Source organism: Myiozetetes cayanensis, unplaced genomic scaffold, assembly GCF_022539395.1.
Source record: "Myiozetetes cayanensis isolate MyiCay16 unplaced genomic scaffold, myiCay2020 scf911, whole genome shotgun sequence".
Taxonomy (NCBI): domain Eukaryota; kingdom Metazoa; phylum Chordata; class Aves; order Passeriformes; family Tyrannidae; genus Myiozetetes; species Myiozetetes cayanensis.
The window spans coordinates 1-17332 of NW_026088199.1; the positions used below are offsets into that span (position 1 = coordinate 1).

A 17332-nucleotide genomic window follows, 5' to 3' on the forward strand; every position below is an offset into this window, starting at 1 on the left:
ATGGAGGGGAGTTGGGAATGCTGGGGAAGGAGGGGTTGGGAATGTTGGGCAAGGAGGGGATTGGGGATGTCGGAGAATGAGGGGATTGGGAAGGAAGGGTTGGGAATGTTGGGAAAGGATCAGGTTGGGATTGTTGGGAAAGGAGGTGCTTGGGAAAGGATGGATTGGGAATGCTGGGGAAGGAAGTGCTTGGGAAAGGATGGATTGGGAATGCTGGGGAAGGAGGGGGTTGGGAAAGGAGGGGGTTGGGAATGTTGGGGAAAGGAAGGATTTGGGAAAGGGAGAACTTGGGATGGAGCCAAACTCCTGGGAAAAGCAGAGAGGAAATGGAAACTCCCGTTATTCCTGTTCTCCCCTGGATGTGGGAGACTCCCATTATTCCTGTTTTTCCCTGGATCTGGGAGACTCCAGGTGGATCCAGGGGAGACTCTGTAAACTCCTATTATTCCTGTTTTTTCCCTGGATGTGGGAAACTCCAGAAACTCCCATTATTCCTGTTTTTCCCTGGATGTGGGAGACTCCAGGTGGATCCAGAAACTCCCATTATTTCCGTGTCCTCTGGAAGTGGGAAACCCTGGAAACTCCCATTGTTCCTGTTTTTCCCTGGATGTGGGAAACTCCAGAAACTCCCATTATTCCTGTTTTTCCCTGGGTGTGGGAGACTCCAGGCGGCTCCAGGGGAGAGGGATCCGAGGTAATCCTGGGAATTCCCGCTTCCCAGAGACACCACCAGCTGCGGATCAAGATCCTGGGCGACTGCTACTACTGCATCTGCGGGCTGCCCGAATTCCGGGAGGACCACGCCGTCTGCTCCATCATGATGGGGCTGGCCATGGTGGAGGCCATCTCGTGAGGAAAAACGGGAATTTCGGGAATGCTGGGAATGTTGGGAACGGCAGGAGGCCGGGTGGGAGGTCCTGGGATGCAGCTCGGGGAGGAGATGGGGGGATTAAGGGGATAAAAAGCGGGATCACGGAAGGTGGAGCTGCTCATTCCCAGCTGGGATAATCAATCCATGGCCAAGGATTCCCGGTGTTGACGTTCCTGTCCGGAAAATTTAATTTATCCAGGAAAACAACAACAACAAAAAAAAAAGTCACTCCCAGCTGCGATTCCAGCAGGGAAGGGGATGGGATTGGGATTTGTTTGGGGTTTGGATCAGGGGGTAAAAAGTGAGAAGATGCTGCAGCAGGAGGGGATTTGGAGGGAGGGAGGTGGGAAAGGGCAGCTCCCAGCCCCAAATTCCATCTGCTGGATGGAGGGGGGAGATTGGGAAGGGATTCCCGGCTGGAAGGGTGGGGAGGGGCTGGACTGGAATTCCCAGGGAAGCTGTGGCTGCTCCTCATTCCCACTGTGTTCCCTGTCTTCCCTTCCACCTTCTCCTCATTCCTTTCCACCTTCTCCTTGTTTCCTTTCACCCTCCCCTTATTCTCTTCCACCTTCTCCTCGTTCCCTTCCCCCTTCCCCTCATTCCCACCATGTTCCCGTGTTCCCACCCATGTTCTCCTCATTCCCATCCACCCTCCCCTCGTTCCCTTCCACCCTCCCCTCATTCTCTTCCACCTTCTCCTCATTCCCACCATGTCCCCTCATTCCCACCATGTCCCCTCATTCCCACCCACCTTCTCCTCATTCCCACCATGTCCCTGTGTTCCCACCCACATTCCTCATGTTCCCATCCACCTTCCCCTTATTCCCTTTCCCCTTCCCCTGGCTCTCTCCCCCCTTCCCCTCATTCCCACCATGTTCCCCGTGTTCCCACCCATATTCTCCTTGTTCCCTTCCAACTTCCCCTCATTCCCTTCCCCTCATTCCCACCCACCTTCCCCTCATTCCCACCATGTTCCCAACCATATTCCCTTCCTCCTTCCCCTCATTCCCACCGTGTCCCCATGTTCCCACCCATGTTCCCATCCCCTTCCCCTCATTCCCACCACATTCCCATGTTCCCACCCCTGTTCCCTTCCCCCTTCCCCTCATTCCCACCACGTTCCCCGTGTTCCCACCCATATTCTCCTTGTTCCCTTCCAACTTCCCCTCATTCCCTCCCCCTTGTTCCCTTCCCCCTTCCCCACATTCCCACCATATCCCCATGTTCCCACCCACGTTATTACTCGTCCCCTTCCCCCTTCCCCTCATTCCCACCATGTTCCCATCCATGTTCCCACCCACCTTCCCCTCATTCCCACCACATCCCCCTGTTCCCACCCATGTTCCCACCCCCTTCCCCTCATTCCCATCCCCTTCCCCTCATTCCCGCCCATGTTCCCACCCCCCTCCCCGGGTCCCCGTGTCCCCTCCCGTGTCCCCCCGTGCCAGGTACGTGCGGGAGAAGACGCGGACGGGGGTGGACATGCGCGTGGGGGTGCACAGCGGGACCGTGCTGGGCGGGGTGCTGGGCCAGAAGCGCTGGCAGTACGACGTCTGGTCCACCGACGTCACCCTCGCCAACAAGATGGAGGCCGGCAGCATTCCCGGGTGAGGGAGCATTCCCACAGGGAATGGTGGGATGGACGGGGCTGGGTGGGTGAGCATTCCCACAGGGAATGGCGGGATGGGAGGGATGGACGGTGCTGGGCGGGGTGCTGGGCCAGAAGCGCTGGCAGTACGACGTCTGGTCCACCGACGTCACCCTCGCCAACAAGATGGAGGCTGGCGGCATTCCCGGGTGGGTGAGCGTTCATTGCCGGGTGGGTGAGTGTTCATTCCTGGGTGGGTGAGCGTTCCTGGGTGAGCATTCCCGCTGGGAATGGCGGGATGGGAGCGATGGGCGGGGTGCTGGGCCAGAAGTGCTGGCAGTACGACGTCTGGTCCACCGACGTCACCCTTGCCAACAAGATGGAGGCCGGCGGCATTCCCGGGTGAGGGAGCATTCCCACTGGGAATGGTGGGATGGGAGGGATGGACGGTGCTGGGTGGGTGAGCATTCCCACAGGGAATGGCGGGATGGGAGGGATGGGCGGGGTGCTGGGTCAGAAGGGCTGGCAGGATGACGTGTTGTCCACCAACGTCACCGTCGCCAACAAGATGGAGGCCGGCGGCATTCCCGGGTGAGAGAGCATTCCCACAGGGAATGGCGGGATGGACGGTGCTGGGTGGGTGAGCGTTCCCACAGGGAATGGTGGGATGGGAAGGGTGGATGGTGCTGGGCGGGGTGCTGGGCCAGAAGCGCTGGCAGTACGACGTCTGGTCCACCGACGTCACCCTCGCCAACAAGATGGAGGCCGGCGGCATTCCCGGGTGAGGGAGCATTCCCACTGGGAATGGTGGGAGGGATGGTGCTGGGTGGGTGAGCGTTCCCACAGGGAATAGTGGGATGGGAGGGATGGATGGTGCTGGGCGGGGTGCTGGGCCAGAAGTGCTGGCAGGATGGCATCTGGTCCACTGACGTCACCCTTGCCAACAAGATGGAGGCCGGCGGCATTCCCGGGTGAGAGAGCGTTCCCACAGGGAATGGTGGGATGGGAGGGATGGACGGTACTGGGTGGGTGAGCATTCCCGCTGGGAATGGCGGGATGGGAGGGATGGACGGTGCTGGGTGGGTGAGCATTCCCACTGGGAATGGCAGGATGGGAGGGATGGATGGTGCTGGGTGGGTGAGCATTCCCGCTGGGAATGGCGGGATGGGAGGGATGGACGGTGCTGGGTGGGTGAGCATTCCCACTGGGAATGGCGGGATGGGAGGGATGGATGGTGCTGGGCGGGGTGCTGGGCCAGAAGTGCTGGCAGGATGGCATCTGGTCCACTGACGTCACCCTTGCCAACAAGATGGAGGCCGGCGGCATTCCCGGGTGAGGGAGCATTCCCACAGGGAATGGCGGGATGGGAGGGATGGTGCTGGGTGGGTGAGCGTTCCCACAGGGAATGGTGGGATGGGAAGGATGGGTGGGTGCTGGGCCAGAAGCGCTGGCAGTATGATGTCTGGTCCACCGATGTCACCCTCGCCAACAAGATGGAGGCCGGCGGCATTCCCGGGTGAGGGAGCATTCCCACTGGGAATGGTGGGAGGGATGGTGCTGGCTGAGTGAGCGTTCCCACAGGGAATAGTGGGATGGGAGGGATGGATGGTGCTGGGCGGGGTGCTGGGCCAGAAGTGCTGGCAGGATGGCATCTGGTCCACTGACGTCACCCTTGCCAACAAGATGGAGGCCGGCGGCATTCCCGGGTGGGTGAATGCGGTGGCATTCCCGGGTGGGTGAGCATTCCTGCTGGGAATGGCGGGATGGGAGGGATGGACGGTGCTGGGTGGGTGAGCATTCCCACTGGGAATGGCGGGATGGGAGGGATGGACGGGGCTGGGTGGGTGAGCATTCCCGCTGGGAATGGCGGGATGGGAGGGATGGACGGTGCTGGGTGGGTGAGCATTCCCGCTGGGAATGGCGGGATGGGAGGGATGGACGGGGCTGGGTGGGTGAGCGTTCCCACAGGGAATGGTGGGATGGGAGGGATGGACGGGGCTGGGTGGGTGAGCATTCCCACTGGGAATGGCGGGATGGACGGTGCTGGGTGGGTGAGCATTCCCACTGGGAATGGCGGGATGGGAGCGATGGACGGGGCCGGGTGGGTGAGCATTCCCGCTGGGAATGGCGGGATGGGAGGGAGGTGGGTGGGGAATATTCCAGTGTGGCAAATGCATGGGAAGGTTACTGATGTGGTGGTGGTGAATGTTATGTGAGCAATAATGTGTGATGTCATGTGGGAATATAAACAATACAACATCATAGAATAGAATATAATAGAACAGAATATAATGTAGTGTAATATATATTATAATGTAGTATAATATATATTATAATATAGTATAATATAATATAATGTAAATAATATAATATAGTATAGTATAATATAGTGTAATAAGAATATAATGTAAACAATAATATAATGTCATACAATATAATGTAACATGATATACTATACTATACTATAATATAATATATAGTAATAATATAATGTAAGCAATAATATAATATAGAATGTAAACAATAATATTATATCTCGTGTATAATACATAATATAATAAAAATATAAACAATATAATATATAATGTATACTATATAATGTAATAAAAATATAATGTAAGCAATAATATAATACATATCATGTGTAATATATAACCTAATCTAATAAAATAGAATATAATGAAAATAGAATATAAACAATATATAATGTATAATATATAATATAATAAAAATATAATGTAAGCAATAATATAATATATATAATATATAATGTAAGCAATAATTTAATACATATCATATGTAACATATAACCCAATCTAATCTAATAAAAATAGAATATAGTATAATGAAAATAGAATATAAACAATAATGTAATATAATATAATATATAGAAGGTATAATATCTAATATGATATAATGTAATATAAAATAATAAAAAAATAGAATGTAAACAGTAATATAATATGTATAGTATAATATGTAATATAATAACTAATGCACACTCTATATATTGTATAAATAATAAGTCCAAGAAATGTATAATAATTATATTTCTCTATATAATATATAATTAAATTTAAAAATAATATAATATAATTATAATGTATAATATATATTATATAATTAAAAAGAATTATTTATAATTATATAGAATTCTATAAACAATTATATAGAATTCTATAAACAATTATATATTGAAAATATATGATGATGTAATTGTATATAGAATTATCATAGTATCTATAATTACATTATGTTATTATAATGTTATATTATTATATTATATATAATCCAGCAAAATAATTAAATAATCAGGTTGATCTCCAGAACAGCAGTTAATTAAACAATCTGGGTGATCCAACTCAATAATTAATTACTCTGATCTCCAGCACAATAATTAAACAATCTGGTTGACCTCCCACAATAATTAATTAAACAATCAGGTTAATCCAGCACAATAATTGAACAATCAGGATGATCTCCACCACAGTAATTAAGAAAACTATCTGGGTGATCTAATTCAATAATTAATTAAACAATCTGGGTGATCCAACTCAATAATTAATTAAACAATCTGGGTGATCCAACACAGTAATTAATTAAATGATCTGGTTGATCCAGCACAATAATTAAATGATCTGGGTGATCCAGTTCAATAATCAATTAAACAATCTGGGTGATCCAGCACAATAATTAACCCATCAGGTTGATCTCCACCCAATAAATAATTAACCCATCAGGTTGATCTCCACCCAATAAATAATTAACCAATCAGGTTGATCTCCACCCCAATAATGAATTAACCAATCAGGCTGATCTCCACCCCAATAAATAATTAACAGATCAGAGTGATCTCCACCCAATAAATAATTACCCAATCAGGTTGATCTCCACCCCAATAAATAATTAACAGATCAGGGTGATCTCCACCCCAATAATGAATTAATCAATCAGCTTGATCTCCACCCAATAAATAATTACCCAGTGGAGGTGCTCTCCACCCCAATAATTAATTAATGGATCAGGTTGATCTCCACCCCAATAATGACTTTACCAATAGGGTTGATCTCCACCCAGTAATTAATTAACTGATTGGCTGATCTCCACCCAATAAATAATTACCCAATCAGGTTGATCTCCCCCCCAATAAATGATTAACCAATCACGGTGATCTCCACCCAATAATGAATTAACTGATTGTGTGATCTCCACTCAAATAATTAATTAACCAATGGGAGTGATCTCCACCCCAATAATGAATTAACCAATCAGGATGATCTCCATCTCAATAATGAATTAACCAGTCAGGATGATCTCCACCCCAATAGTGGATTACCTAATCAGGTTGATCTCCACCCCAATAATGAACTAATTGATCATATTGATCTCCACCTCAATAATGAATTAACCAATCAGCTTGATCTCCACCCCAATAGTGGATTACCTAATCAGGTTGATCTCCACCCCAATAATGAATTAATTGATCAGGTTGCTCTCCACCCCAATAACGGATTAACCGCTGAATTAAACGATCCCCCCCAGCCCCCAGCCCTGATTTCTGGTGTCTGTGTCCCCCCCAGGCGGGTGCACATCTCGCAGAGCACCCTGGACTGCCTGCGGGGCGAGTTCGAGGTGGAGCCGGGGGAAGGGGGGTCCCGCTGCGAGTACCTGCGCGAGAGGGGCATCGTCACCTACCTGGTGGTGGTGCCCCGGCAGCCCCTGCGCCGCGGCATCAACGGCGTCGTGAGTGAGGGGACACCCCCAGTGGGGATGGGGGGACACCACGGGGATGGGGGGACACCACGGCATCGTCACCTACCTGGTGGTGGTGCCCCGGCAGCCCCTGCGCCGCGGCATCAACGGCGTCGTGAGTGAGGGGACACCCCCAGTGGGCATGGGGGGACACCATGGGCATGGGGGGACACCACGGCATCGTCACCTACCTGGTGGTGGTGCCCCGGCAGCCCCTGCGCCGCGGCATCAACGGCGTCGTGAGTGAGGGGATGGGGACAGCCGGGGCATGGGGGGACACCATGGGGATGGGGGACACCATGGGCATGGGGGGACACCACGGGGATGGAGGGACAGCACGGCATCGTCACCTACCTGGTGGTGGTGCCCCGGCAGCCCCTGCGCCGCGGCATCAACGGCGTCGTGAGTGAGGGGATGGGGACAGCCAGGGCATGGGGGGACACCACGGGGATGGGGGGACACCACAGCATCATCACCTACCTGGTGGTGGTGCTGCGGCATCAACGGCATTGTGAGTGAGAGGATGGGGACAGCCAGGGCATGGGGGGACACCCACAGCAGGATGGGGACACCACAGCATGGGGGGACAGCCAGGGCATGGGGGGACACACAGGGCATGGGGGACAGTCAGGGAATGGGGGATAGGCAGGGAATGGGGGACAGCCAGGGCATGGGGGACAGCCAGGGCATGAGGGGACAACCAGGGAATGAGGGGATAGGCAGGGAATGAGGGGATAGGCAGGGGATGGGGGGACAGGCAGGGAATGAGGGATAGGCAGGGGATGGGGGATAGGCAGGGGATGGGGGGACACACACAGCGGGATGGGGGACACCACAGGATGGGGGGACAGCACGACACAGGGGACACCATGGCATGGGGGGACAGCCAGGGGATGGGGGGACACCCACAGCAGGATGGGGACACCACAGCATGGGGGAACAGCCAGGGAATGGGGGGGACAGCCACAGCAGGATGGGGACACCCAGGGAATGGGGGGGACACCCAGGGAATGGGGGGGACAGCCACAGCAGGATGGGGACACCCAGGGAATGGGGGGGATACCCAGGGAATGGGGGGGACACCCACAGCAGGATGGGGACACCACAGCATGGAGGGACAGCCAGGGGATGGGGGGACACCCACAGCAGGATGGGGACATCACGGCATGGGTTCTGGTGACCCCACTCTGTCCCTCCCCCGTCCCCACAGAAGCTGTCGCTGAGCTCGACCCCCGGTGCCGATGTCACCCCCCCACCCGACGTCACCCCCAAGGAGGGCACCGATGTCACCCCCCCGCCCGTGGTCACCCCCCCGCCCGTGGCCACCGCCAAGGAGCGCAACGGCCGCCTCAGCATCAGCCCCGACGGCTGCGACGGCGACGACGACGATGACATTGAGGTGACGTCCCCAAGGGGAATTCACATCCCCAGGGGGAACTCACATTCCCAAAGGGAACTCACATTCCCAAAGGGAATTCCCCGCTCCCTGCAGCGGCCACACGGGGTGGCCATGACACAGGGTGATGGTGACACGGGTGGGTGTGACACGGGTGGGTGTGACACGGGGTGGTCCTGATGGAGGTGGCTGTGATGTGGATGGTGGTGACACGAGTGGGTGTGACATGGGTGGGTGTGACACGGGGTGGTCCTGATGGAGGTGGCTGTGATGTGGATGGTGGTGACACGAGTGGGTGTGACACAGGATGGCCGTGCCTGGGGGTGGCCGTGAACGGGATGGCGGTGACACGGGGTGGCCATGACATGGATGGTGGTGACACGGGTGTCCGTGCTCTGGTGCCGGTGACCCGCGTGTCCGTGCTCTGGTGCCACTGACCCACGTGTCTGTGCCCCGTGGTGCCGGTGACTCACGTGTTCATGCCCCGGTGCCAGCGACACGCATGTCCATACCCCAGTGCCCCACTGACACGCGTGTCAGTGCCCACGTTGCAGAAGGAGAACCCGTCGTTCCCCAACCCACGGTGCCGGTGACACGCATGTCTGTGCCCCAGTGGCACGCGTGTCCATGCCCTGGTGCCACACGTGTGTCCGTGCCCTGTGTCACAGGCAGAGAACCCATCATTCCCCAACCCATGGTGCTGGTGACACAGGTGTTGGTGACAGGCGTTTCCATGCCCCGCTGACCTGCATGTCGGTGCCCTGCTGACACGCGTGTCCATGCCTCGGTGCTAGTGCCACGTGTGTCTGTGCCCCAGTGACACGTGTGTCTGTGCCCCAGTGCCACGTGTGTCTGTGCCCCAGTGACACGTGTGTCTGTGCCCCAGTGACACGTGTGTCCGTGGCCCAGTGACATGCATGTCCATGCCCTGGTGACACGCATGTTGGTGCCTGTGTCGCAGGCAGAGAACCCGTCGTTCCCCAACCCGCGGTGCCAGTGACACACGTGTCCGTGCCCCGCTGACACGCGTGTCCATGCCCCATGTCACAGGCAGAGAACCCATCGTTCCCCAACCCGTGGTGCTGTTACACAGGTGTTGGTGACACGCGTGTCCGTGCCCCGCTGACACGCATGTCGGTGCCCTGCTGACACGCATGTCCATGCCTCGGTGCTAGTGCCACGTGTGCCTGTGCCCCAGTGACACGTGTGCCTGTGCCCCAGTGACACGTGTGTCCGTGGCCCAGTGACATGCATGTCCATGCCCTGGTGACACGCATGTTGGTGCCTGTGTCGCAGGCAGAGAACCCGTCGTTCCCCAGCCCGCGGTGCCAGTGCCACGCGTGTCCATGCCCCGCTGACACACGTGTCTGTGCCCTGTGTCACAGGCAGAGAACCCGTCATTCCCCAACCCGCGGTGCTGTTACACACGTGTTGGTGACAGGCGTGTCCGTACCCCACTGACACGCGTGTCCGTGCCCTGTGTCACAGGCAGAGAACCCGTCGTTCCCCAACCCGTGGTGCTGTTACACAGGTGTGGTGACAGGCGTATCGCATTGCACTGACACGCGTGTCCGTGCCCTGTGTCACAGGCAGAGAACCCGTCATTCCCCAACCCGCGGTGCTGTTACACAGGTGTTGGTGACAGGCGTGTCCATTCCTTGGTGACACACGTGTCCGTGCCCTGTGTCACAGGCAGAGAACCCGTCATTCCCCAACCCGCGGTGCTGTTACACAGGTGTTGGTGACAGGCGTGTCCATTCCTCGCTGACACACGTGTCTGTGCCCTGTGTCACAGGCAGAGAACCCGTCGTTCCCCAACCCACGGTGCTGTTACACAGGTGTTGGTGACACACGTGTCCATGCCCCGCTGACACGCGTGTCCTGTGTCACAGGCGGAGAACCCGTCGTTCCCCAGCCCGCGGTGCTGTTACACACGTGTTGGTGACAGGCGTGTCCGTGTCCTGTGTCACAGGCGGAGAACCCGTCGTTCCCCAACCCGCGCCGGCGGCTGCGCCTGCGGGACCTGGCGGAGCGCGTGATGGACGCGGCACAGAACGAGCAGGAGCTGCACAGGCTGCTCAACGAGGCCCTGCTCGAGAGGGAGTCCTTCCAGGCGTGAGTGGGGATGGGAAATCGGGATATGGGAATGGGGATACCGGGATACGGGAGGGGGGAAACCGGGAGTCCTTCCAGGCGTGAGTGGGGACCGGGAAACCGGGATACGGGAGTGGAGAAACCGGGATATGGGAATGGGGAAACCGGGATACGGGAGTGGGGAAACCGGGATACGGGAGTGGGGAAACCGGGATATGGGAATGGGGAAACCGGGATATGGGAGTGGGGAAACCGGGAGTCCTTCCAGGCGTGAGTGGGGACCGGGAAAATGGGATGTGGGAATGGGGAAACCGGGATACAGGAGTGGGGAAACCAGGATACGGGAGTGGGGAAACTGGGATACGGGAATGGGGAAACCGTGAGTCCTTCCAGGCGTGAGTGGGGACCAGGAAATCGGGATACAGGAATGGGGAAACCGGGATAAAGGAGTGGGGAAACCGTGAGTCCTTCCAGGCGGGAGTGGGGACAGGAAAAATGGGATATGGGAATGGGGAAACTGGGATACAGGAATGGGGAAACCAGGATATGGGGAGTAGGGAAACTGGGAGTCCTTCCAGGCATGAGTGGGGACGGGAAAATGGGATACGGGAATGAGGAAACTGGGATACAGGAGTGGGAAAATCGGGATATGGGAGTGGGGAAACTGGGAGTCCTTCCAGGCGTGAGTGGGGACGGGAAAATGGGATACGGGAATGGGAAGGGGGACCTGGAAAAACGGGATAAGGGGATGAGAGTGGGGATGGGAAAATCGGGATAAGGGGCTGGGAGTGGGGAGGGAGGAAATTGGGATGTGGGACTGGGAGTGGGGAGCGGGTTAATTGGGATAAGGGGCTGGGAGTGGGGAGGGGGAAAGGGGAGGGTGGCAAATCCCAACTGGCAGAACTGGGAACGCCACCGGGAATGGGTGGGGTGGATGGGAATGAGAAAATGGTGGGGGAAAAGTTCAGCAGAGCCCCTGGAACCGGTGACACTGCAGGGACAGTGGGGACACTGCCCTAGAACACCCCACAGGGACAGGGACAGTGGGGACACTGCCCTAGAACACCCCACAGGGACAGTGGGGACAGTGGGGACACTGCCCTAGAACACCCCACAGCTCACAGGGACAGTGGGGACAGTGGGACACTGCCCTAGAACACCCCACAGCTCACAGGGACAGTGGGGACACTGCCCTAGAACAGCCCACAGGGACAGTGGGGACACTGCCCTAGAACACCCCACAGCTCATATGGGGACACTGCCCTAGAACACCCCACAGGGACAGGGACAGTGGGGACACTGCCCTAGAACACCCCACAGGGACAGTGGGGACGCTGCCCTAGAACACCCCACAGGGACAGTGGGGACACTGCCCTAGAACAGCCCACAGGGACAGGGACAGTGGGGACGCTGCCCTAGAACACCCCACAGGAACAGTGGGGACACTGCCCTAGAACACCCCACAGGGACAGTGGGGACACTGCCCTAGAACAGCCCACAGGACAGGGACAGTGGGGACACTGCCCTAGAACACCCCACAGGGACAGTGGGGACACTGCCCTAGAACACCCCACACCCCACAGGGACAGTGGGGACACTGCCCTAGAACACCCCACAGCTCACATGGGGACACTGCCCTAGAACACCCCACAGCCCCTCTCAGGGATCTGTGGATCCCGGTGCAGCTCCCGGTGCCCCCCCTCGGTTCCCGGTGCCCCCCTCTGTCCCCAGTGTCCCCCTGTGCTGCCACTCCGTGCGACCCCACAATGTCCCCTCAGGCTGAAGGGTCGCAGCATGTTCCCACTATTGCTGTTCTGACCCCACAATGTCCCCTCAGGCTGAAGGGTCGCAGCATGTTCCCACTATTGCTGTTCTGACCCCACAATGTCCCCGCAGGCTGAAGGGTCGCAGCACGTTCCCGCTGTCACTGTTCTGACCCCATTGCAATGATGATGTCCCCTCAGGCTGAAGGGTCGCAGCACGTTCCCGCTGTCACTGTGGTTCTAACCCCACAATGTCCCCTCAGGCTGAAGGGTCGCTGTTCTGACCCCACAATGTCCCCGCAGGCTGAAGGGTCACTGTTCTGACCCCACAATGTCCCCTCAGGCTGAAGGGCCGCAGCACGTTCCCACTGTCACTGCGGTTCTGACCCCACTGTACCGATGATCTCCCCACAGGTTGAAGGGTCGCAGCACGTTTCCGCTGTCACTGTTCTGACCCCACTGTGATGATCTCCCCGCAGGCTGAAGGGTCGCAGCACGTTCCCACTGTCGCTGTTCTAACCCCACAATGTCCCCGCAGGCTGAAGGGTCGCAGCACGTTCCCGCTGTCGCTGCGGTTCTGACCCCATTGCAATGATGATGTCCCCGCAGGCTGAAGGGTCGCAGCACGTTCCCGCTGTCACTGTTCTGACCCCATGGTTCTAACCCCACAATGTCCCCACAGGCTGAAGGGTCGCAGCACGTTCCCGCTGTCGCTGTTCTGACCCCACAATGTCCCCGCAGGTTGAAGGGTCGCAGCACGTTCCTGCTGTCGCTGTTCTAACCCCACAATGTCCCCTCAGGCTGAAGGGTCGCAGCACGTTCCCACTGTCGCTGTTCTGACCCCACTGTAATGATGTCCCTGCAGGTTGAAGGGTCACAGCACATTCCCGCTGTCACTGTTCTGACCCCACAATGTCCCCTCAGGCTGAAGGGTCGCAGCACGTTCCCGCTGTCACTGTTCTGACCCCACAATGTCCCCTCAGGCTGAAGGGTCGCAGCACGTTCCCGCTGTCGCTGTTCTGACCCCATGGTTCTGACCCCACAATGTCCCCACAGGCTGAAGGGTCGCAGCACGTTCCCGCTGTCGCTGTTCTGACCCCACTGTACTGATGATCTCCCCTCAGGCTGAAGGGTCGCAGCACGTTCCCGCTGTCACTGTTCTGACCCCACTGTAATGATGTCCCCTCAGGCTGAAGGGTCGCTGTTCTGACCCCACAATGTCCCCGCAGGCTGAAGGGTCGCAGCACGTTCCCGCTGTCGCTGTTCTGACCCCACAATTTTCTTGCAGGCTGAAGGGTCGCAGCACGTTCCCGCTGTCACTGCAGTTCTAACCCCACAATTTTCTTGCAGGCTGAAGGGTCGCAGCACGTTCCCGCTGTCGCTGTTCTGACCCCACAATTTTCTTGCAGGCTGAAGGGTCGCAGCACGTTCCCGCTGTCGCTGTTCTAACCCCACAATGTCCCCTCAGGCTGAAGGGTCGCAGCACGTTCCCGGTGTCGCTGTTCTGACCCCACAATGTCCCCTCAGGCTGAAGGGTCACTGTTCTAACCCCACAATGTCCCCGCAGGCTGAAGGGTCGCAGCACGTTCCCGCTGTTGCTGTTCTGACCCCACTATAATGATGATGTCCCCTCAGGCTGAAGGGTCACTGTTCTAACCCCACAATGTCCCCGCAGGTTGAAGGGTCGCAGCACGTTCCCGCTGTCACTGTTCTGACCCCACTGTAATGATGTCCCTGCAGGTTGAAGGGTCGCAGCACGTTCCCGCTGTCGCTTTTCTGACCCCACAATGTCCCCGCAGGTTGAAGGGTCGCAGCACGTTCCCACTGTCGCTGTTCTGACCCCACAATGTCCCCTCAGGCTGAAGGGTCGCAGCACTTTCCTGCTGTCGCTGTTCTGACCCCATGGTTCTAACCCCACAATGTCCCCACAGGTTGAAGGGCCGCAGCACGTTCCCGCTGTCGCTGCGGTTCTAACCCCACAATGTCCCCGCAGGCTGAAGGGTCGCTGTTCTGACCCCACTGTACTGATGATCTCCCCACAGGCTGAAGGGTCGCAGCACGTTCCCGCTGTCGCTGTTCTGACCCCACAATGTCCCCTCAGGCTGAAGGGTCACTGTTCTAACCCCACAATGTCCCCGCAGGCTGAAGGGTCGCTGTTCTGACCCCACTGTACTGATGATCTCCCCACAGGCTGAAGGGTCGCAGCACGTTCCCGCTGTCGCTGTTCTGACCCCACTGTAATGATGTCCCCGCAGGCTGAAGGGTCGCAGCACGTTCCCGCTGTCGCTGTTCTGACCCCACTGTAATGATGTCCCCTCAGGCTGAAGGGTCGCTGTTCTGACCCCACAATGTCTCCTCAGGCTGAAGGGCCGCAGCACGTTCCCGCTGTCGCTGTTCTGACCCCACTGTGATGATCTCCCCACAGGTTGAAGGGTCGCAGCACGTTCCCGCTGTCACTGTTCTAACCCCACAATGTCCCCTCAGGCTGAAGGGTCGCTGTTCTAACCCCACAATGTCCCCTCAGGTTGAAGGGTCGCAGCACGTTCCCGCTGTCACTGTTCTAACCCCACAATGTCCCCTCAGGTTGAAGGGTCGCAGCACGTTCCCGCTGTCACTGCAGTTCTAACCCCACAATTTTCTTGCAGGCTGAAGGGTCGCAGCACGTTCCCGCTGTCGCTGCGGTTCCGGGACGCGGCCATGGAGAGCCGCTACGCGCTGGAGCGGGAGAAGCAGAGCGGGGCCGCCCTGGGCTGCTCCTGCCTCGTCCTCCTCTTCACCGCCCTCCTCCACGCCCTGCGCGACCCCTGGTGAGCCCACCCCGCCCAGGGCGGCACGGCGTGGGCAGGGGGGAAGGGGGAGCGGGGAGGGGCGGGTCCGACGCGGTTTTTGGGGGTTCGTTGGTGTTTTGTGGTGGTTTCGTTCTGGGGGGGCTGCGCAGGTTGGTGGCCAACTACGTGACCTTCGCGGTGGGGGAGGCGCTGCTGCTCCTGCTGACCCTCTGCTCCCTGGCAGCCCTGTTCCCAAGGGTGAGGAGGAGGGAGGGAGGAGGAAGGAGGAGGGGAGGGAAGGGGAAGGAAGGTTTGGGGAAGGGAAGGAAGGGAAGGTTTGGGAAGGGAAGGTTTGGGAAGGGAAGGTTTGGGGAAGGAAGGTTTGGGAAGGTTTGGGAAGGGAGAGGGAAGGGAAGAGGAAGGGAAGGGAAGGGAAGGAAGGGAAGGAAGGAAGGGGAGGGAAGGGAAGAGGAAGGGAAGGGAAGGAAGGGGAAGGGAAGGAAGGAAGGAAAGTTTGGGAAGGGAAGGGAAGGGAAAGTTTGGGAAGGGAAGGGAAGGGGAAAAGGGAGGGGAGGGGAAAGGGAGAAAAAAGGAGGGGAGGAAAAGGGAAGGGAAAGGGAGGAAAAGGAAGGAGAGAGAAAAGGAGAAGGGAGGAAAGGAAGAGAAGGGAAGGGGAAGAAAGGGGGGGAAAAGGGAGGGGAGGAAAAGAGAGGGAAGAAGAAGAGAGGGAAAGAGAGGGAAGGGGAGGGAAAGAGAGGGGAAAGGAGGAAAAGGGAGGGAAGGAAAAGAGGGAAAGGGAGGAAAAGAGGAGGGAAAGAAGGTGTCCCCCCAAGGCCTACCCTCCCTGCAGGTGTTCCCCAAAAGGCTGGTGTCCTTCTCCACGTGGATCGACCGCACGCGCTGGGCGCGCAACGCGTGGGCCGCCGCCGCCATCGGCATCGTCACTGCCGCCCACACCATCGACATGGTGAGACCCCCACGGCCTCCCTTCTGCTCTCCTTCCCCTCCCTTTTCCTCCCCTTTTCTTCCATTTTTCCCCTTTTTTCTCTTCCTCTGTCTTATCCTCCCCTTTTCTTCCCTTCCCTCCCTTCTCCTCCCTTTCCCTCCCTTTTTCTCTCTTTCCCTCCCTTTCCTTCCCTTCCCTTTTCCTCTCCTTTTTTCCCCTTTTCCTCCTTTTTCTGTTTCCTCCTCTTTCTTTCCCTCCTCCCCTTTCCTTCCTTTCTCCTCCCCTTCCCTCCCTTCTCTTTTCCCTCCACTTTCCTCTTTTTCTCTTCCCTCCCCTTTCTTCTCTTTTCCTCTCCTTCCTTTCCTCTCCTTTTCCTTCCTTTCCTCCCCTTTTCCTTCCTTTCCTCCCCTTTTCCTTCCTTTCCTCCCCTTTTCCTTCCTTTCCTCTTTCCTTCCCTCCCCTTTCCCTTCCTTCATCTTCCCTTCCCTTCCCTTCCCTTCCCAAACCTTCCCAAACCTTCCCAAACCTTCCCTTCCCTTCCCTTCCCAAACCTTCCCAAACCTTCCCAAACCTTCCCAAACCTTCCCAAACCTTCCCTTCTTTTTTCCCTCCCCTTTTTTCCCTTCCCTCCCCTTTTTTCCCTTTTTCCCCTTCTTTTCCCTTTTTTCCCTGACCGTCCCTCTCCTCCCAGCTCAGCTGTGTGGGTGACACGTTCCCCAACTCCTCGTGGCTGTGGGTCCCGATGCCCGAGGCGGTCCCGGCGATGCCCGGGGCGGTCCCGGCGATGCCCGAGTCGGTCCCGGTGATGCCCGAGGCGGTCCCGGCGATGCCCGGGGCGGTGCCGGGGGTCGGTCCCGGTGATGCCCGAGGCGGTGCCGGGGCGGCTCCAGTTCCCGGAGCGGTTCCCGTTGCCGGCCGGGGTTGCGCGGAGCACCCCCCGTACTGGAGCCACGCGTGGGTGCTGGCGCTGGTGGCGGCGCTGCTGCTGGTGCAGCTGAGCCACCTGGTGAAGCTGGCGCTGATGGCTCTCGTCGCCGCCGCCGCCGCCGCCGCCACGCTGGGACCCCGAGCGCACCTCTTCGACCTCTACGACCGGCGCAGGGCGCTCAGCGGAGGGTGCGGGGGGCACGGGGGGCGTGGGGGCGTGGGTGGGG

The 17332-nt window shown here is 56.9% G+C and overlaps 1 protein-coding gene across 1 annotated transcript; it reads left to right on the plus strand.

The window, feature by feature from the left end:
- Positions 1–314: 314 nt before the first annotated feature.
- Positions 315–17294, plus strand: LOC126653142 (adenylate cyclase type 3-like; the record flags this gene model as incomplete). Its single annotated transcript, XM_050340669.1, has 9 exons — positions 315–849; positions 2320–2478; positions 7040–7202; positions 8422–8610; positions 10580–10722; positions 15110–15271; positions 15403–15490; positions 16083–16199; positions 16870–17294. Coding segments are annotated over exons 1-9 (1832 nt in total), but the record flags the coding sequence as incomplete, so codon positions are not given.
- Between the last annotated feature and the right edge of the window lie 38 nt (positions 17295–17332).